The sequence below is a fragment of the Stegostoma tigrinum genome, chromosome 2, assembly GCF_030684315.1.
Source record: "Stegostoma tigrinum isolate sSteTig4 chromosome 2, sSteTig4.hap1, whole genome shotgun sequence".
Taxonomy (NCBI): Eukaryota; Metazoa; Chordata; class Chondrichthyes; order Orectolobiformes; family Stegostomatidae; genus Stegostoma; species Stegostoma tigrinum.
This window is the reverse complement of record NC_081355.1, coordinates 50,625,409-50,646,533: the sequence shown is the minus strand read 5'-3', so window position 1 is coordinate 50,646,533 and position 21,125 is coordinate 50,625,409. Positions and strand designations below refer to the sequence as shown.

Genomic DNA, 21,125 nt, shown 5'->3' with positions numbered 1-21,125 from the left:
TGTTCACAGCTTTTATTATATTTATCTAGGGTTCGTGTTGAATTTTATATTTACTGTTCCATAAAGAATGTTATATATGTAAGGCAGTGAGGTACAGTTATGTGATAGGTATACATTGTTACACTTATTGAACTAATAATTTTTTTTGCAACTACCAAATAACTAAACTGGTTGCTTACCTTTCATATTTAAAAATTGTCTATTTTACTAAACAAATTTTTTTAAAAATTCTGTTGCTTATCGGTTTTGAGCAAGACGTACACTGGTACGAAAGTGCTGCCATAAATTCACGTACAGACATCAAATCAGATTTGATCCTGATTTAAGTTAGAATGGTTGTGCATCCATGTTATACAGGCTGGTGGACAAGATTTGAAGCGAATACATTGTGAATGAACTCTGACCCAGTGCAAATCCAATGTTTTTGCATTGCATTGAACTTTTGTTGCAAATTTAGTAGGATAAAGTGAAATGCACTTGCAAGGACTGATTATCTTCAAAGGTTAGTGCCCTGTGCTCATTGGAAGGCTGATGTATGTGAAGTGATGCTCTGAGTACTGGAAAAATTGAAGTACAAAGAAGCAAATCCCCAGATTTGTGTGCATTGGCATCCCACTTGGATAGCGTCAGACTTGTACTGCTGTTTTTGATATAAGTACATCATTACAATTAGAACCCATTCTCTCATAATAGCTAATTAATATTCATGCTATTGTTATACAATTCAGTATGTTTGTTTAGGTAATTCAACTTTTTTATGAACATAATTGTCATGATGAAAGTTGGTAAGAGGAAATTATACAATTTTGTTTATAATTTATTTCAAATAATGTGCTTAAATCAAAATCAAACAACAAATAATTAATTGTGATACTGCATCACCAACAGCATCAAACAAATCTGTACTTAAATGTTCATCCTTACAAATGAAATGGACAAATATATAACCACTTTATGGTGCTTGTTTGCAAAACCAAACAATTTAAATGTGTGTGTGTGTGTGTGTGTGTGTGTGTGTGTAACTTATTATTATATACAGTTTGAGGCTCTGTTGCTCCATTGGTTCTGTTTATCCATCCTAGAATTTAACACCACACATGAAATGTGATGTCTGAAATGTCACCTCATGCAATCTGCCCGCCCTTCCTTTTTTCACAAAACCCACCACAGTGTGTCAAGGGTCGCCTGAGCCTCCCTCCGTTTTTCTATTTTTTTTCCTTTCACAACTTTCACATGAGATTACAGTTACAATGTCATTAGAGTAAGATGCACCTAAATACAGGAAAATTGTGTCAAGCATCAGTGGGTGTGTCTGTTGAACTCTGTGACTTGCTGTTCCCAGCTGGGCTATGCTATTGTGAGGAGATTCACCCAATGCACTCGTGAAACTGAATAAATGGATTAAAGGGATCAGAGATACCGCCAGCATCTTGAAAAGGAAAGCAGCAGCTTACAAAATGAATGACATTTTTGTACCAGGATAGAGGGTGTGTGAATATTCTGCCTTTGCCATAGGGACAAGTGATAAACTTTAACAGCAGCCACATCATTGCATTCTAATCCTTCATGCTGATTAAATATTTCTTAATGAATAATTATTTCAACCAGTGTGAAGTCATCAGTAATAAAAAATGAATAAGTAAATGGACCTAAAAATTCAAAACCTGTATTTTCTTAAACATGGGTCAGCAGTGTGCTTTGAAATGTGTAATGCTATCTATTTTGAAATGACTGTTTTCACCCCTCAATTAAAAAAAAGGAGTCCTGTTTAAAATAACACAACATTCAATTGCACAATTTAAAAGGAAGGATGCTAAAACTGAAATTAAACACATTTGTAGAAAATACACAATCTCCATCCAGTTTAAATTATATATCATCCCACATATATGAAACAAAATTATCCATATGTAATTATTGTTTTGTTTCTACTTGGGTCACATGGGTTATGTCAACTATAGAACATGCCTTTTTAGTTTGGTACAAATAGACAGCATCTGCACTGAAGATTGACAAGCTAACAACACCATATAAATGGACAGTTTATAACTCAATGCATTCTAAATAAAGTAATACAGAATTTAAAGTCCACCAATTATTTGCAACATTGGTGAGTTTGTCTGATTTTTCCTGCACTTTACATCAATTTACGTGCTTTTAAACAATTTTTAAATAGACACTTTAACTATTCTATTTTTTTAACCAAAACACAGCTCTGAACTTCAGGCTGACCAGTGATTTATGTAGGTGGCACGATCTACTTGCACTGATTTTCCATGATTGCATCAACAACTACAGCATTTTGCTTTATAACATTTCATGCAATTTATTTATGTCATATAATACTTACACTAATGATTGATTTTTTATTAATTTTATATATTATAGTCTCACTGTCCTGTTCCAAAATAATGTGTCATTAACAAGCATAGATTTGCATTCTTCCTCTGAAATCTCACAGTAGGACCTTTCTCTTGACATTTTCTTTTTCATCCAATTCATATCAGATTGTTTATAAATGTGTGCTTATGAATGATTATAATTATTGTTAATAAGTTACTGACATTTATAGCTCAACAACTGGAGCAAATTAAGTGTTTGTTATACTTAAACACATTAGCTATTTCTGCTTTTCATTTCTACAATTGAGTAAACCTCAGACTCTGAGAATCTGCTCACAGACCAATATGTTCACTGCCATGGTGTTCCATGAAAGCAATAAGTGAACATATCTCATGGAGCAGACATCTCAGGTTATGTAGTGACAACGCTTGTTTGCCTCTCTCTCCCTCAATCTTTCAGCTGGGAGGTTTATTTACCATTTTCTACCACAACCCTTTTATCAATATCAAAACACCCCTCTGTTAACCACATGACATTATTCTATGTGGCCCTGTCCTTTCTTACTTCCTTTCAAAGACTAGTCCATATACAAGGACCTATCTTTTAAAAAAAGAGACTAGTCAGTATTACTTATTATTCAATAGTTTTTCAACGTTGGACCAAAGCTGCTTCTATGCAAACCTCCTTAGTGCACCATTTGGTTTCTGAAGGTAATATCATTTATGCATAAAACAGTTACTGTAGTTCTAATTATTGTTGAGATTAATAATTTAAAACATTAGACAGTCAGCCTCCCTGAGGCAGTCAGTAGTTATTGTGTATGTATATTATCTTTGGTTCCACTATTTTGGGTAATGCAATTGATATCCATTCAATGGCCATTTATTATGATTATTAATAATGATGTGTTTATATGTGTTTATTGTGCGTCGGGGAATGACTAAAACAGTGTTCCATTAAGGGATGTTATCTAACGCTTGCCATTCCCCACATCCTGGCGGGATGCAATAAAATAACGCTGCCAGGAATAGAATAATGAGGGATTCAACCGTGATTATTGCTCATTAGATACTTCACTGTACATTTATTACTAAATGAATAATTATATCCATATAAAATCACAGTGTTATAGCTCACGGCCAGAATAATTCACTAATCTCAAAATGGCTTGTAACAATGCAAATAAATGTGACATGAGCAGATTATTTTATACGTCACTGTGGAGCAAAGCGTTTCGTCTGTGCATGTGAAAGGTGAAAAAAAAACCAAATGTTATTTGTTGGAATGAATGCATTTCAGAGAGATGCTTAATGGCTCTGACTGTAATATTGAACTAATCGGCCCGTTTTATTAATAATCATTCATCAGTTGTTTAAGTAAGAGTCTGTTTGACATTTCAGTGCTGGGCATGACTGCAGGGACTTCTCTGGAGTCATTTACAAGGACGATTGGAACTTTATAGCGTATGATTCATAAGAGTCTTATAGTACCGTGGTGCATGTTACATTAATCAGTGTCAGGGTAGTAAAACACAGAAATGAATATGAATTCACCTTCTGCAGGAGATAAATGTGACTGTGAATAATTGATTAATGCTTAAAAAGAGGGTAAAAACGAAAAGCACTCCATTTCCCTTGCGCCCCCACCACCCGCGCACCACCTCCCCGTACCCGTCCTTCCCCACCACAAAAGAAAGAAATTTGGGAAGCTTTGCAGCTCGCAACCGGAATTTGGGGGGAAAATCCTGCCTTCTAAAACTACAGCTCTCCTAATTAGTGTTTATCCAGAAAATAAATCTCAGCAACCATTTCCCCTCATTTACAAGAGAGGGCGGGGAAGGGAACACACGAACGAACAAATGAGTTGATACGGATACACTGAGCTTCGACAGTAGTTTTATTTTTGATATACTTTGCATTTGGCTACTTGGTAATTTTAATGAGTTGTATTGCGTTTCCTCCTTATTTCAGTCCCCAAATGTATTTGTTTCTAATGTCTGTTTACCAAACAGGCAACACTTTCAGTGAGATACTTTGCCATATATTTGCTCGCGGGGACAGCGACATTCCTCCGCGCGAGTCTCGGCAACATTTTGGTGCATTTTGTGCTCCATAGTATTTGCACAGCCGTAATAATGAAGCGAACAATAAATGACCGCGAAACGAACTGCGTATTCATGCAACATCCCCACCACATGGTCTTTTGCCTTACCTCGGACACGTTCCCAAACAGCTGCCCGCGACCTGTCTACAACATAAAACAGTGAGACAAGGAAACTCCTCCGATTCTGTTCCCACACATCAGAAAATGTTGACGCCGTGAGCAGCTTTGTGATGTCGACAAGTGCAGTTAGAATTAAAATTGTCGGATTAAACACGCGTCTTGACAGGAGGGAAGTATTCTTGTTGAATATCTTTTACAGCCTTCGCCCAAATTATTAACTCCCGAAGTATCTCATCCGCAAACATAGGCGGGGGTTATTCGCCTCATATTTCCAACCGGCACCTCCCCCCCCCCCCACAACTTCCCTAACTAGCTCAAAATATCCTTCGCATCATTTAACCGCCCTTTAACTAATGCATTTGTTTGTGTTGAAGCAGCGGGTGCTTAATTTTAAAATATCTGTATATCAATAAGTCACTTTCTTTCTGTGGCGTTCGACACCAAAGTTTTACATCTTGTTTCGGCCAATATTGTTTCAAGCTTGCGATCAATTTCCCATCACAGGTACTTCCAAAGTGTCCTCATATAATATGAAAGTGGCATCCTTGGCTCCGTAAACTTTTGCTGCAGTGTTCAGTATTTCAAATCAGTGCCGTTTGTAAAAACTGCGTTGACAATTACTGATTCGAACAATGGTCATAAAATCTGTAACTGCATGGTTTTGCTCCAGCTACGTATTTAACGTTACAGTGTATTTGTTTTAAATAAATGTACCGTGGAGTGATTTGTTTTGTTGTTAACCAGTAGCTCATTGTCGCCTAGATTTCAAATTATTTCAGCAGTCTGCAGCAAAATTTGTTTATGCAGAATTACTCAACGCACGGGTTAATATTTGTTGTACTTTCCAAACAAGAATCACTATGTTCTTCAGTTGCTGGTGTGGACGTGGTGATGGTGGGGGTGGGGGTGGGGAGGTGACTGCCTCCTTAATATATTCGACTGTGAAGTCTGTGAAATAGAAGAAACAGGAAAGTAACACAGCACGATTTTCCCTCTATTTGTTTATCATCTATCTCTCCATCTGTCGTCCTCCATCTATTTATCTGTCTGCCTTTTTTTTACATCACACCCAGTTGGACAATGAGATGACCTGGGAGAGTACCAGGGTTGGGTCTGCTGGGGACGAATTGCAAAATATCAGAAGCGAACGGCTTTGGAGGGGGTCACCGCTCATATAGGTGGGTGGAGACGAATCTATTATGCAACACGCAATTATTTGCCAACGGGAGTGTTCAGTCCGGTGTCATTTGGTAGTCTAGGAGGAATTTGACGATTTCTGTCAAAAGTTCAGCTGTAAAATCGGAACATTTGTGCGGGTGATGAATGAACCCACAAAGTTAAAGGGCAAGATGGTGAGAGATAGACTTGGAATGTGCTGTTCGTTCACTTAAAGCGAATTGAATTGTAATAGTCGTTTCCAAAGTTATTCTTTTGACCACAGTACCAGTGAAACTGGATACAATCCTTCCAGAACCTGTTTTATCTTGTTTTAAAGAAAACAGAACTGAGAGGGTTTTTTCCGTCGACTGTCCTGTCGCACTCGGCAAATGATCACTGTTGCTGGGATTCGTTTTAATAAAAAAAAGCAAAGCATAAAACGATCGACAGGATCGGTTCTATCCCATTCTTAGGTGAATGTTTTGCCAACAGTATTTTGTCCTTTGTCATTCTTTGTTATTTGAACCTTTTTACACTCAAATCTGTCTCAAACATGTTGCAATTAATGCAGGAGCAAAGGGCTTGAGGAGTTACTCTATTCAAATAAATCGGAAAGTGCAGTATACAAATTCCCAGCAGGTTAAATCTAAGAAATCCCCGCTCAAAAAGCGTGCCTGGTTTTAAGGCTTCCCAACGTGGTGGGACAGGTTTGCAGCAGAGCAGCAATGTGGCAGGGTGCTCAAAAAGACAGGAATGATACCATAGGTGGCAGCCTATGATTGAGTTCTCGACGTGTCTCTTTGAGAGTTGGGGCAGGGGTAAAACGCCGTAAAAAATAAACGCGGGGTCTAGAGTTCTCGGTCACAGCGTGTCAAACGGGCCACTGCCTTTGGCTGTGGGTTTTGTTTGTCACTGTGCGTTTATTTTCCCCCATCCCATCCGAAAATACATATGAAATAAGTCCGCCCATCTGAAACCCGACTGCTGAAAGGATTTGCAAAACTAGTTAATGAGCGCAGGCGGCGGCTGGCAGTTTCTTCCGCGTTTAGCACTACAAAGATTGAGAGTTCCTTCCTTGTGCAAGTGCGTAACACATTGAGGCCTCGCTAATGTCACTCATCGTGTGAAAAGATATGTTACACGAATAAAAAAAATACTGTATATGCTGCAAGCCTGCACATTATTGGAAACACCCAGGAGATTATGCAGTATCTGGGGAGAGAGAAGGTTAACTATAGGGTTATAAAGTTCTGACGGAAATTGATAGATTTGAAACGCTAATCATATGTTAACAAGCATCTGAAACTTTTTTAAAAATCACATGGGTAACTGCGAAACTTTGTACCTACTTGCGTAAATACTGTAAAAGCTATACGTCCCCCTCAATTAGCATTTTGGATAGAAACAGAGTCTCTATCACGTGTGTAAATAGACAGCGTGGATCTCCTCGGTGACTGGTGAGTCAAATCGACAGTCTCATCTATGTGCTCAGGGTCGCCCCCTCCCCCCGCCCAAACCCACGTCTGGTACTATCCATAGAGGGAGCTGTTGGCCCACAGTTGCTCAGCCTGGTAATCTCAGCTGCTTCAGCGCGGCACCGCACACACGAATTCAGCGCGCCACGTCAAAATTAGCAACGTCTCGTTCGAAAGAGATGGGTCCCTTTTCGTGTAAAGTGAAACACTATACCTAACTGAGCCAACCTTGTGGCAACGTGGAGTAGAGTGCAGACTGCGACAGGCTACACAAAGGCGAGCGTGTCGCCTCAAATACAATACGAATTACAATCCGACAAAATGTTCATACAGCACCGTTAATAATATTGCTGCTAAATAACTGTAGAAATAGTTAGGGTCTGAGGACTAAACATCATATTTTTAAAGTTACTATTTAAATGTACTTTGGAAACGACGTTAACGTTTCACTTCTTTAATACTTCTCATATGCAACATAGATCACTTAGATTCCATTTTTAAGCTCTAAACAAATAATTTAAATACATTTAGATACATTTAGAATCTTGTAAAAGGACCAAGTTATTATTCTGGAGTTAACACGCCGTCTTTTAAATTAAATAATCTATCACATTCCGACAAAAAACATTTTCGTTAAATATTATTTAAAAATGCGTAGAATATAAAGACATTAGAATCAAGTATAATATTTTTCTGCATAACCTCATTCAAATGGCGTATGTGCCTAAATACTGTTGATAATGCAACTTTATCGCCCGGAAGGAAGGTTTTTTGTGCTTGTCAGACAGCAGGATAGAGCGTTATTCCCAATGAATTGAAATCAGCCGAGCAATCCATATTCGTTGCCGCGACTCTTTGTAACTATTTTATTTCACACGCTATTATTTCCGATCCGTGATGAGCCTGTCTTTTTTTTCTTTTCCCCCACCTCCCTGTTTGGACACAGACTTGCCATATTATTTTTTAATTGCTTTAGCAGCTGTTTGCTTCATTGAGCTCCCCCTTTTCCACCAGGAGCAGCCATCTGTCGAGTTAGTAGCACCTTAAAGGTCACTGATTGGTTTCATAGGGGACCAGGAGAATAAACACTGGGACATTTACTTTGCTGAGATCGCAACTTTAGTTTGGAACAGTGTTTTAATGTCAATTTCTCGTACCCTCCCCTTTAGTATTAATGTTGCGTTGTAGATAAAATAGTCAGGAAAGCAGCAATAAAACCATGAATTCAAAAATAAGTTCTGGCTGTTTTCTTCAGCGTCCCATCCTGAATACACTGCCATTCCTTTCAAAATCCTGCAAAATGTGACGCTTTGAAAATCAATACAAAGTCACGTAAGGTTACGTGGAGATAGGAGGTTGATCTAATTTCTTCAGTTTATTAGACAAAAATATATGATTCTGACAAGTTCTGCTCACGCGCTTATTTACAATTATAATCACTCTATATACATAAAAAAACACGGAACGTGGGAAAATAATTACCAAACCAACAATGATCGAGTCAGGAAAAAAAATCAATTAGAATAACACGTGCAGATATGTTACAATGTCAAACAAATCGTTCCATATTTGTCAAGTTTTTGAAAGGGACTTTGTATTCGACACTGCGGCAAGAAAACTGAAGCAAAATTAGCTTTTTGTAAAAAAAAATCTTTTTTCAACGGTAACACTTCTTCAGACGGAAGAGATGGTTGCTAGAACCCGTGTTCCTTCCTGCTGGGGCCGTGAGCTGTAAAGTATAAAAGCACAAACATTTCAGTACCCAGTCTTGTAAGATACTGTGTAAACACTTATGCCTCTCAAAAAGACCAAAATAAATATTCCAAACTCAGTAAATACGTTTTTATCACTAAATGTATAAACATTGGCGGATAATTCCCAAAGCGTTTTCTTTAAAATAAACAAACTACAAACGTTGTATACTGTACAGAATGCAGTGTATTCTTGCGACCTAGCTGCCCTTTTTTAAAAAAAATGTTGCGTTAATCATTAATACTCACCTTTCATTTACGGGCTGAAATGATATTTTTAGCGGTTGTGATGGAGATTCGCCTGGAATGCATTCTCCTTCTGGAAAAGGAAATAAATATTCCGGTCAGTCTCTCGGCAAAAACATGATTTGAGTTTTGAAGTTAAAATGCAAGTTTAGGGAGAAAGAGAGGGGGGGGGGTAGAAAACGGTTGTGTTTGTCCTTTGAAGCTCAGTAACATTGCTGGAAGCCGTCAGATCTGGCATAGGTTGAGAGCTGAATACATAACATTAAAAATGTAAAGCTCACTGGAGGGTTGTGTGTAAAATACCTGTGTGTTTTGGGCTGGGGATGTCTGTTGATTTTTCATTGCTCACTGCTCCCAGGGCTGCTGTTAGCACAGAAGGCTGTTGCTGCTGAGGATGTTGTGGATGATGATGATGATGATGATGATGATGATTTACACCCAGAAACGATCTGACATTTAGCAAAGAGTTCTGGCCCAGGAAAGCGCCGTTTGTCCAGTTATGAAACTTGCTGATCTGACAAGTATAGAGTCCGTGGTTTGAGAGAAAAGCTGGGTGCTGAATGGTCGACGGCGTGTGGCTGGACGGGGAACATTTCTGGGCGCTGTCCGGGCTGGTTGCAGTCTCTGCCAAAGACCAGATTTTGGGTTTACTATGATTTGGGATTAGCAAATTTCCCTGTGCTAGAGATACACCCCTGGTGCCATTGTTTTCAGCAATACTTCCATCTTCTCTGTCCGTCTCCTTTGCTTTACTGTCACCTTCAGATCCCTGCAATGTTCGATTATGCTCCCTCTCCATGTCTGCCTTCTCCTCCTCGTTACTGAGGTTCAGTTTTTCCTCCTCCTCTTCATTACTTTGCTCCTCGTCGTTTTCGTCAATTTTATCGATGTCGATGCTTTCCAAGTCAATCTCCTCATCCTCCTCCTTTTTCTCATTTTCCCCTTCAGTATCGCTGCCGTAGAGAGTACCGTCATCACTTTTATTCCGAGCACCCCAAGTCATTTTATTCTCTTTCTTGAGTCTCCTCCTGGCGTTGGCGAACCAGGTGGAGACCTGGGTCAGGGTCATCTTCGTGATGATGGCCAGCATGATCTTTTCTCCTTTAGTCGGGTAAGGGTTCTTCCTGTGCTCGTTCAGCCAGGCTTTGAGCGTACTTGTGCTCTCCCGGGTTGCGTTTTTGGGTCTGGCAGGATCTCCATACTGAAATTGCCCATAAGGATAATAAGCAGGAGCCGCATGTGCTGCAAACGTTGCCGGGTGAACACCAGGGTTATCCTTTAATTCATACTGTGATCCCTGAAATGAAATCACACAAAGGGAGAAGAACGCAGAAAGGAAAGTAAGTTAAAACAAGGTCAGGTTGTATCATACATTGTCTGCAGTCGGCCATTTGTAGAGAGAATTCGTCGCGAAAATAGGACACACAATAAACAATCAACGTTATGGAACACCGCTGTGTCCTCAAATCTCAATTTGGGTTTCTCAGGAATTAGTGCTACGTTTTGAAGCACTTTTTAAAAAAGATTAAATTAAATAAAAAAACTTTCTACAAGACAAGCAAAAGAGAAATCATGTCGCCACAACTGTATAATTAGACCAAACTTTTGTAACTTAAACTCGAACTCAACATAAATCCACATTTATTAAAACAGCTGCCAAATATCATTTGCAGCGAAATACATGTAATATAGCTATCACTGACCAAAACACAGAATTTTAAGTAGAAATTTTAGAATTAGTTATTAGAAAACCTACATTCAATATTAAAGACCGTCACTACAAATTTAAATTATGTAAGTGATGGGCTGTAATGTCATGCACATTTTAACGGAGGTTTAAATTTCAGGAGTAGAATCTAAGCCAAACATTCTATCTCATGTTTTCTGTTTGTAATTGGTTATGTAAAGCTTTGCAAAAGCTGTGTTAAAATATTGAGCCAATCATTTCAACCACCTAATTTTCAGAAGACTCACTCTTCCAAAACATGCTTTTAAACAGTTGAAACAATGTACTTTTCAATATCAAGTGACTGATTTCAAAAGTAAATTATGCGGGAGGAAGATGAGATGAAGGAGACCTTTTCTCATGATTTGCGTTTCAGCGTTACAAATCAAACATTGCATGGGCATTTTAGAGGGAAGTAAAGGAGTATTTTTAAATCTCTGGACTGTGCTTACATGGGTGTTTCCGAGTTTATTTCTGCCCCTTGAAAAGATATTCCATGTTAAATTTAAAAAGTTGGAAGTAATTGCATAATTCAGTTCACGCTGATGTGGCTGCAGTGTCAATAATGCAAAAGAAAGCGGTCTATTTATGGATATTTAACTGATATTCAGAAATGCAAATTATGTTTAGTTTTTTTGCAAGTTTTAACTAGTATAAACTTGGAAGACTTTATATTAATTCTTTATTTTCTGCTTAGATGCACTGTGCTCTTCTAGTTTGGCAGAGGACAACTTTCACCCTGTATTAGATAGGATTTGGGACGACCATTTACATTTCTGTATTATGTGCTTATGGCGTTGTATGATGACTCCAAAGACACTTGATCAAAAGAATACCATCTTAACTGTTCTGGAAAGGCTACATGAATTTAAATTCAACAGTGCCTGTTATCTGTTCCAAGAGCAGAATGAACAGGACGTCTGAATTATTATCAAGCCAACAGGAAATCTTCACAAACTAGAGGATCAGTGGCCACCATTCAATATTTTGTAGACAATTGTCTGGGATAATCTCAAAAAAAATCTCCTTGCACTTCTTCGGTCTCGACATATGATGACAAGATTTCCATCCCTGTAAATCTATGTAAAACCCGAATTTGCAGTTATCGTTCAGTTTGAAGGTTATAAAATCAATATGGAAACGGTTAATTGTCAAGCCTTTTTTTTTGCATTTTCTAACCCGTGCTATCTGACATCTGCAATTGGAATAATCAAAATAAATGAGACCCTTTCAGTCGCATGATGTGACGCACAAAATAAAGTGAGGTGCCTTCATTCTCTGTATCGTGTGGATATGACAGGTTAAAACAAAGCTCTGCGTTCAGTTGCGGATTGCATATATTAACTGCAGTCTTGACCGAAACTCAGACAACTTTGGCCTAGCTCGCCCAAAATGATACTAAGACAACAGACGCTGCCATGATCGTCGGGTATGGTAAGGTGGCCACGTTTAATCAGAAAATACAACGATAAGAGTTTCTAACATGCCCCTGCGCGGTGTTAACAAAAAGAACTGGGAATATGGCCGGACGAAAGAGAATGTCAAACTTTTAAAAGCTGGTTTCTAATTTCCTCTACCCACAGGCCTAATGTTGCTTTCGCACTGCAATCCGGAACAGCGGTTCTTGAGCGTTTACATCACATTTAAGGCACTAATTTCAACTAAAAAATACTGATATAACATTCAGCAGTGCACGAGCGGCCAGATAATGTCTCGTTGCTCTATAAGCTCGGCGCTATAACTATAGATGGTTTTGATTAAAATTCCGAAAAAAAATGTTTCTCACCTCAGGTCTTTTCCATATTTGTGGGGTTGCGCACGAGACATTTTTTCTAAACTTTACTTTAGCCATTTTTTTACATGCATTTCGCTAAGAATGGTCCGTACAAAGTGTGGTAAAATGCTGATTGCACTTACCATTTGGGAGAACATGGTGAGATCGGTGGTGTAGGGGAGGAAAGCGCTGTAGTTCTGGGCTGTGTAAGGGTTTGCGTACATTCCAAGTACCGAGGTTACAGCAGCGGCGGTGGGGCTAGCCCCAAGCTCGGCTCCTCCTCGGGAAGAAGCCAGCACTCCCTGCCGATCGGCAGCGTACACAGCCTGGCTCGCACTTAAATACTGAGGATACCCTAACTGAGGGAAGGCCATCTCATCGGAAGAGATCTTCACGAACTCAAAACACAGCAAAAGGCAAAAATGATAGGATAGAAAAAGTCGCTCCCGGTCGCCTCCAAATCCCGTCTCTTTTTGTCCTAGCCTGCAGAATCTCCCTGTAAAGCGAACTGATCGCCAATTCAACTCCAACTGATGTGTCTGCCCATAGGTCCTGGCAGATCCGGAGATATCATTTGAAGTTGATGCTTTGACTGACAGGTCACTTTAGCAGCAAGCCCCTCCTAGTTTGGAACATGTGGCTTCGCACGGTTGGGCCACTTTGTGTTGTGTTGTGTTAAATGTTTTGCATTCGGATCTATTCAGTGAAGCACCCACTGGTGTACGACAACCTGTCTACATGATTTTACAGCTGTCCAACACTGTTATCCCCCCACCCCTTAAACCGTCCCCTGTCCTTTTTTTGTACAACCTCTCGGATTGTTTTCTAGTCCCCAATAAAACAAGTGTCAACACTTGCACCAACCAAGAGCTATTATTCACGCATAACTTAGTCATATAAGCAGGGAAAATAGATTAATCTTACACTGTACTGAGCTGAAAATGAGCTGACTTTAAAAATCAAAAAGATAGATCATTATTACAACAGATATGCGTTTATTGTGGTGTCGGTGTTATGGCGGTCCGCATGAAGGCACCGATGGAATAATGAATACCAGGAATTATTATTTATGCATCGTTAAACAGACCGGATTGTCAGTGTGTTTGGGATTAGCAGTGAAGAAAAGCGCCGGTTTTTGTTTTTACTTCTCGATGTGTCATTTGTATATATTTTTGCTGTAATCTTTCTTTCACAACTGCTGCCTTTATTTTTGCTGTTTTCCCGCACTAACAGGGCCGGCGTCCATAGGAAAGCAAAATTTGCGATTTTGAGTAAACTAGTGCAGACTCTAGAAAGTGATCGGGACAGGCCAGAAATTGGAACTTTGTTTTTGTCTGATCACCTTTTCCCGTTTCTGAGTCGGTAACTATCCTATTTACAGACAAACGAAGGGATGGAGGGTTTGCTTCAAAAACCTGGCGGGAGAAGGCGGCAAGAAACGCCTGTGCCCAGTATCGCAATGGAATTTTGAAATAGTGATACATTCCAATAATTTATTTACGTGATTATTAGAAAATAAGGTCTGTCAACACTTTCCCACGCAGACTCTACGGTGCAATTTGCGTCAAAAGGCATTTCCAGTTTTAGAATTTGTAATAGCTCAATACGGAAGATCACAACTTGACCCAGTTTGTACTTATTAATATTGAATGTCATCCAGAAGGTCCTTCATCACCCCGCACTCCCCCTCAACCTCCGAGCAAAAGTATTAAAAAGCGGAAGGTCCTACATTGAAAGGATTGTATTACTAGAAATAAAATAAAACTGTTTACAAAATAACGAGTGAAGATGGTAGCGACTTAATTCCATAACTAAACCTGTGACTAATTATAAACACATTTAAATACACACATAATTCTATTCCTTTGGTTAACTTGGGATTTACTTGTCCAGTGTTGCTTTGCTGAACATTAATTCGGGGTCTTGTGAATTCAGGTTGTTATTCTGAAATACATTTGACGGCGTCACAGGTCTCACCTCAGACCAGTTGTGAGGTCCGTGTGTAGCCTACACCCAATTGATTCCTCGCAACTTACCTAGATGATCGTCGCCCACCCGCAGGGCAACTTTGCCACTTAGTACATCCATCAATCACATGGAACTTCTTTGATACATCTCACTTAAACTCTCATCGCATTCTAACCTCATACTTATCAAATTCCTTATCTTCTCCCAAATGATGCGTAACTTCACATCGGAGATAATTGCAGAATATTCCAGAGCGCCCAATGTGCATGCAAAGTAATATTATCTGTATGTTCTACGAAGGACTGATATAATTTTTTTCTCTCGGTGTTTTATCTTTCATATTGATATTGTCTCAATTAAATCGGAACACCCTCGTTACCTTGGGCGAACCAAACAGAAAAGACATCTTGACAATCTACCAGCGTTGTATATGCATGGAGCTAAAATTAAAAGCGTCGATAAACTGAAAAACTTGAATGACGCAAAGAAAACCCAAACAAATGAAAAACACAACCAAATCACACCAGAGATTGTGGGAATATGGGGACTATCATGGCAAAAGGGAAAATGTGTCCATCTAAAATAAGACCCCGATGAAATAAAGGCCTCAGGCAATGTGTACCAACAAAAGGAGAAAACAAAACACCAAATTGCAGTACCTGATATTAAGTGGTTTTATTGGCAATCTTAGGAAAAACGCTTAAAATTGTTTTACTGTGTAAATGTAAATTTGCAGACAAAAACGCGCGAAGAACTCTTGCAACAATCATGTTTATGCACCAAGAAGAATATGCAAAGATAATAGTTAAATTTAACACTAACTTAGTTAATTTCGAAAAGGCTGAGATAGATACACACATGGTGGACTGCACAGTGGTATTAATTTTTCTAGAAAGTATCTAGGCGTATTAATCAGTGCTATGGTGGAATTCGATGTGTTTAAGTAATGGTTGGAACAACACTATGGCTCAAATTCAATACTATCAAGGATGTGCCTTGCTGTCCTGACGTAAGCTAACAAACCACTTGGCAAGAATCGAAGAGTAAGAGATCGGATGGGGTATATGGCAGAGACTCGAGAATCTAGACAGTTCGCATAATATTAGTACCGGTAGAGAATCTAGACAGTTCGCATAATATTAGGACCGGTAACTTGAAAGCTGGCAATGTAAGCAAGATCAAGCATAAACAACATTAAGACAAATGTTTAAGGAAGTGTTTGTTGAATCAAACCGATATTTCATACCAATTAGTACAGAAGTTCAAGTTTTTAACAGAGAGACTACTCCCCTGCTTTGAAATAATGCTCTGACCTTCTATTCTTGGAAAGTATCGTCATCTAGAATTGGCAAAATAGATTGAATATCTAGAGGAAGTATGACTTCGGCACTTCGGTCTCAAAACAAAGATCAGGCTACAAAGATGTATTGTTCTCGTCACACTACCGCGTGGTTCTGAAATGTGGTTAGTGTCAACAGCAACGGAGACGAAACTTGTATCAAAGAACATTTGTAAGACGGTTGAGCTTCAAGTAGACGAGGAATGATAGAGAACTTGTAAAAGGCAAAGCAGAGGGACCTCCATTGCCTCCGATGCGCTCCCTGGACGCAAGATTCTAGTTTCTGAAAGCAAACAGTGAAGTGGTACCTAGGTATCATGTTAAAGCAGGGCCCGGGAGGATCATCTGAGAATAGAGTAGCTAGCTAGAAATGGTTGAGGCCTTTCATTGTATGAAAGATGGATAGTTAATATTGTCTGACTGATAGATGATAGACAAAGGTAAAGTTACTAACGACTTCGTTTGCAGATAGTAGCAAAGCAAAATATGAATATATTGTTTAAAAGGTTTTCTCATTAAGGTGTGTAACGGTGGAAGTTGTTCACGCGTGAGTTTGTTGGTTTTATTCGATAGCACATGTAGTAACAGTATTTAGAGATTGTTTTGCATATCTATATAGATGAAAAAAGATAAGTACATATTTTATCATAAAATGGCTACAGCGTGCAAGACATTTCGGCCCGTCGTGCCCGTGGCGGCTCTCTAAAGAACAACTTATCCAGGCCCAAACTTACGTATTTTCCCATCAGTCTTGATTTATTTTTATCCTTTCGGATAATTGTCCAATTCTCTCCTAGCTTTCCAATACCAGAAAACTCCTGCTTGACCTGTCTTAAAGTACAAATCTCTAGTCAAATGGGGTGGAGTGTTGTGAAGCAGATAAAGGATAACATTTTTCTTTTCGCCGTGTTGATAAACATGCGGGAAGTATTATCACAAAATTAATTAAAGAACAACTTGATAACAATGCAGTATTTATGATCCATTCAAGTAAACTGAAAGCAATAATGGAAAGATAGCAAGGTTGAGACTCTGCTAAAATGACCCGAAGCGGGAGAGGGGAGCGATGGGAATCAGCGAAACACATCTCTAGCTGCGGGGACAGAGCTGCGAACTTGTTGGAAATAATTCTTGGGCGTTGGAGATGGCAGTGATAAAGCGTTGCGTTCTCAGAAGCTGGCGATGACAGTGATGGTGACTGCAAATAGCTCAAGCTGCAGACAGGGGCGGTGACAACAGTTGAGGTAGTATGTGGCTGGGAAAGAGAAATAAAGCAACTTAAAGTCATACAATGTGTTTAAAAATAATTACACGAGCAGAGGCACTTCCCAGGAAGGACATAAACTACCATTTAACAAAACCAAACTATGACCATTTGTTTAAGTTGTTCAAAATAAAGCTATGACAACACTGATCAGTGAAAGGGGAAGAATATGTTCAAGATCCCAATGATCCAAGTAGAAAAGAAAGTCCGATTGTGGTTTGCTTTGATTCATTAAAAAAAAACTTTTATCGGCTTTTGTAATGAATGGAAACCGATGAAAACCGTAGAAGTGACGAGTGGCAGTCCTGGTTGAGTAAGCATGCGGCTCAGCAATAATCATTACATTCACTGATTACATATCAGACTTTGGCCCTTTCAAATTCCAGTTAGCAGTGACATGGGCTTTCAGAAATAATGTCAGGATAATCTGGCAGCGTGGACTTCAGAACAAGTGCGCAGAGTTGTGCAGGTAACAAGTGTTATATATCTTTAGACGTGCGTGTTCAAGTGTCTAATGGTAGATATTAGAAACAAGAAGTTTGTGGTGTATAGCGTCAGTGAACTCCGCGTCTGGACTACAGAAGGCGTTTTGTAGCATATCTGAATATGTTGACTGATAAAAATTAACGTGCATTTGCAATGTAGCTTTGCATTAGGTATGAGGATAATATGGTCAGTATTTCAAACACGCCTCACTAAGGGAGGGATGGAACCACTTTCGCCTCGCAATTGGTATTGCTAGGCTGCTTCGCCTGGATTTATTTGGGGTGGGGGTGGCAGGGAAGATCTTTTCGCCACGTGTCTGATTTGTCAGTGTTGTGGCCAGTTCCCGGACGTGATCCTGATTGACGGTGCTGGCTAAAGAATCGTTATTGTTTCACATCTTTGCAGGAACGATTGGCAAACAGAAGCAGCTCGTGATAACGCGTAAGAGAAGCTGAAGGGAAGAAGAGGGTATCTGTTCTGACTCGCATACACAACTGTATATACATCACTGTCGGGAGGGAGGAAAAAAAAGAGTTCTTCCCACTTAAGTTTCCGGTTTCCGCATTTCAATGCCAATAGAAGATGCCCATTTCAAAATACTGAAAGTTTAGTTGCCAACCTTTAAGATTTTAATTCCAAATAATAGTTCACTGGAAGTGTTAAATCCAGGATTTTTTTCTATCATTCATTTGCTGTGATATATAACTCCTTGTTCCACTTTAAACCTCGGGCTTTGTAAACACTAAGTAGAGACGTATCACCTTAAAATAAAGGTAAAGTACCGCGGATGCTGGAGAGCTGGAATGAAAACGGGAAGTGCTGGGGAAACTCAGCCGGTCTGACTATCTATGGAGAGAAAAAAAACCAAGTTAACATTTCGAGACCAATGACTCTTCATCGAAACTGTAATTTGCTTTTGTGCATCTCACCCTCCTCCTCTACACCCATCCCCAAGATTATCTGACAGTATGATTGACGGCCAATATAATGCACATAGCTAACGTAAAGCCAACAAACATACAATTTTAGCTGCTGATGATACGATTCGATAAGCTATTTTAAAAAGCTGCAATTCGGTAATTATTAATTGGCGTTTTGGAGTTATTTGTGAATACGATGTATAAACTCACCTTTTTTTTCTGCCAATCGGGAAGCGGCAAGTTGGTCACGGATTTACTTAATTACCATTAGCCATGTGAGAGTTTTTTTTTTCTCTCCCCATGGCTTGTAATTTCGTGTTACTATAATTTGGCTCTGGGCGTCGACGCAATTGCTCTCGCCAGCTGCAGTTGTATGTCAGTTTATTTCTTCATTGTCCTGGAGGGTTCAGCCTGTGCATTTTAAAAAAATTGTTTGTACTTGTAGGCGGCAATCAATTCCGTCTGGAAATGACTGTATCGTAAATTCCTATAGTACAGGTGTAGCTCCTATGTATCCGTTTTCGAGTACTCGCCGAGCGCGCTGCACCTTTCCAAACGCAATTCAGCCAGGCTGTCAATTTGAAACAGCCAGGAGATCAAAGCACTGCGTGGGAGTTTCCTCTCTCCAGATTATCCTTTACACCACCCCCCAAACCTCACCACTGCCTCCTAATTCTATTGAGACTCCTAACAAGTTACACATTTGCAATCCACATGCCGTGCCAACGTGCACCTCATGCTTCCAAATCCAAAATCGGATGCTCTTAAAGGGAATTTTATGCATCGGTTTTAATAATTAAGTGAAGGATAGAACCTTGAAAACATATTCCGCTGCCTGACAAAACTAATTTTAATCAAATCTGCCCATGTATTTAAAGGATTCAATATCGTACCTTTAAATTCCTTGGTGGAGCAGAACGAACGCAAAACGCTTTCTTTAATGACGTGTTTATTAGTGACATTCAATTTTTAAAATGATTACTGATTACTCAGGCGACTGCCGTTTCAATTGCCAGCGAGTTGTGCCCTCGCACTGTTCAGACAGAGCGGATTGTCAATGAAGACGCAAAGCTTTTCAAAATATGTGTCAGTCTGCGCTGGGCCGCAAAATTTTGCCCACCACCCTACCCTTTGCTTTTTTAAAAGTATCTTGAGGAAAGAAAAACAGCGGAAACTAGTACTTTCGATTCTCAGATCCCCATGCATGACCCATATATTTGCTATTTCAGGGAGGGTAGTCAGACCAGAACATCACTGCAACATTCCTGCTATAGCTGACTGTACTAATTTACTGCTCTTATATAAAATAGATATTGTGTCCTCTGATGCATCCATGTGTTGCTGATCTGTTGGAAATTTATCGCCCGATCTATGATAAATCTTGCTGACTCCAAAGATTTGTACAATAAGAAAGTACTGGTAGCGTGGAGCGAATTTCAGATAAATTATCCTTTCAGGTAAAATATTAAATATTAAGGAGCCAATCTTCCTTAAACACATTAAGGATTAGCATTTTGAGAGGAGTCCAGGAATGATGAACATCGAAGAGGTCAAAGAGAATTTGACATTGTGCTGCCCTCGTTAGGTGTTTTTTTTAATTATTTAGTAGTGTACATCTGACAGCGTCTAGGGGCATTGGGGATTATGCCGTCTGAGCTCCTTTTCTGTGCTATACATTTTGTTATGTACAATATGAATTAGCCTCTGTCCTGTCTTTGCGCACTTCACCCCAACCCAAGAACCAATGTATCTGCTTAATGCGGTGCACGCTACCGTGAAATGATTAATACAATCACCAAAGATACATTGAGCAGGCTTTGCAAAATATACCCCCCAACCCTGTCACAAATTAATCCAAAACGCATCCTTAGCGTTTCTCCGGCTATCATTGCCCCTTCCGAGGCATCGTAAAATGATGTTGACAGACTTCATCATAAAATGTGCTTTTTCAAGGGTGAAAATAGAATGGACCACAAGAATGCCATGCAGGCCTCACAGTCAATTCCTGAGTTGAACAGGTTTATGTGATATTCACTAACCTATATCGAGAGGAGTACAAATACAGTTTATTGCGCTTTATGCTCTTCTTGGCAACACAACGTGAAGATAAAGGTTTAAAATGCATTGGTGGTGGTGCTTCTAGCCAGTGAGCTAATCAGACAAAACAGAAATTAAGGCGCATGTGCCCATAATGTGTTCAGCTTGCTCCTGCAACGTATGAGACAAAGGTTGTATTCGATAGGTATGTATTGGGTAGTCAAACAAATAGGCAAACAGTTAATAAAACACTAATGGATTTCTACACGTAGAGTCTACTTCAGTGAATTTTAGGGCTTCCAGTAGCTTTTTAAAGCCATGGTTTAATTCAGAAATTAAAAAAAACGTTTTCTTCAATATATTGCTTTTGGAAATATCTTTCAAAGGTATATGAATGTATAAATACATATAGATA

The 21,125-nt window shown here is 39.3% G+C and overlaps 1 protein-coding gene across 1 annotated transcript; it reads right to left on the bottom strand.

The window, feature by feature from the left end:
* Positions 1–8,126: 8,126 nt before the first annotated feature.
* irx1b (iroquois homeobox 1b) lies at positions 8,127–13,247 on the bottom strand. Its single transcript, XM_048524503.2, has 4 exons — positions 12,840–13,247; positions 9,500–10,493; positions 9,200–9,269; positions 8,127–8,928 (listed from the first exon to the last, which is right to left on the bottom strand). The coding sequence occupies exons 1-4, from the start codon at positions 13,068–13,070 to the stop codon at positions 8,874–8,876; spliced, it is 1,350 nt and encodes a 449-aa protein (XP_048380460.1). The 5' UTR covers positions 13,071–13,247; the 3' UTR covers positions 8,127–8,873.
* Between the last annotated feature and the right edge of the window lie 7,878 nt (positions 13,248–21,125).

Excerpts from the sequence above, each read along its gene's own strand:
- irx1b (XM_048524503.2), bottom strand. The coding sequence starts at position 13,070 with ATGGCCTTCCCTCAGTTAGGGTATCCTCAGTATTTAAGTGCGAGCCAG. Across the intron at positions 9,270-9,499 it reads CCCCAGCCCAAAACACACAG|AAGGAGAATGCATTCCAGGC; the intron begins GTATTTTACACA and ends TTCCTTTTCCAG. Across the intron at positions 8,929-9,199 it reads TTTCAGCCCGTAAATGAAAG|CTCACGGCCCCAGCAGGAAG; the intron begins GTGAGTATTAAT and ends TATACTTTACAG.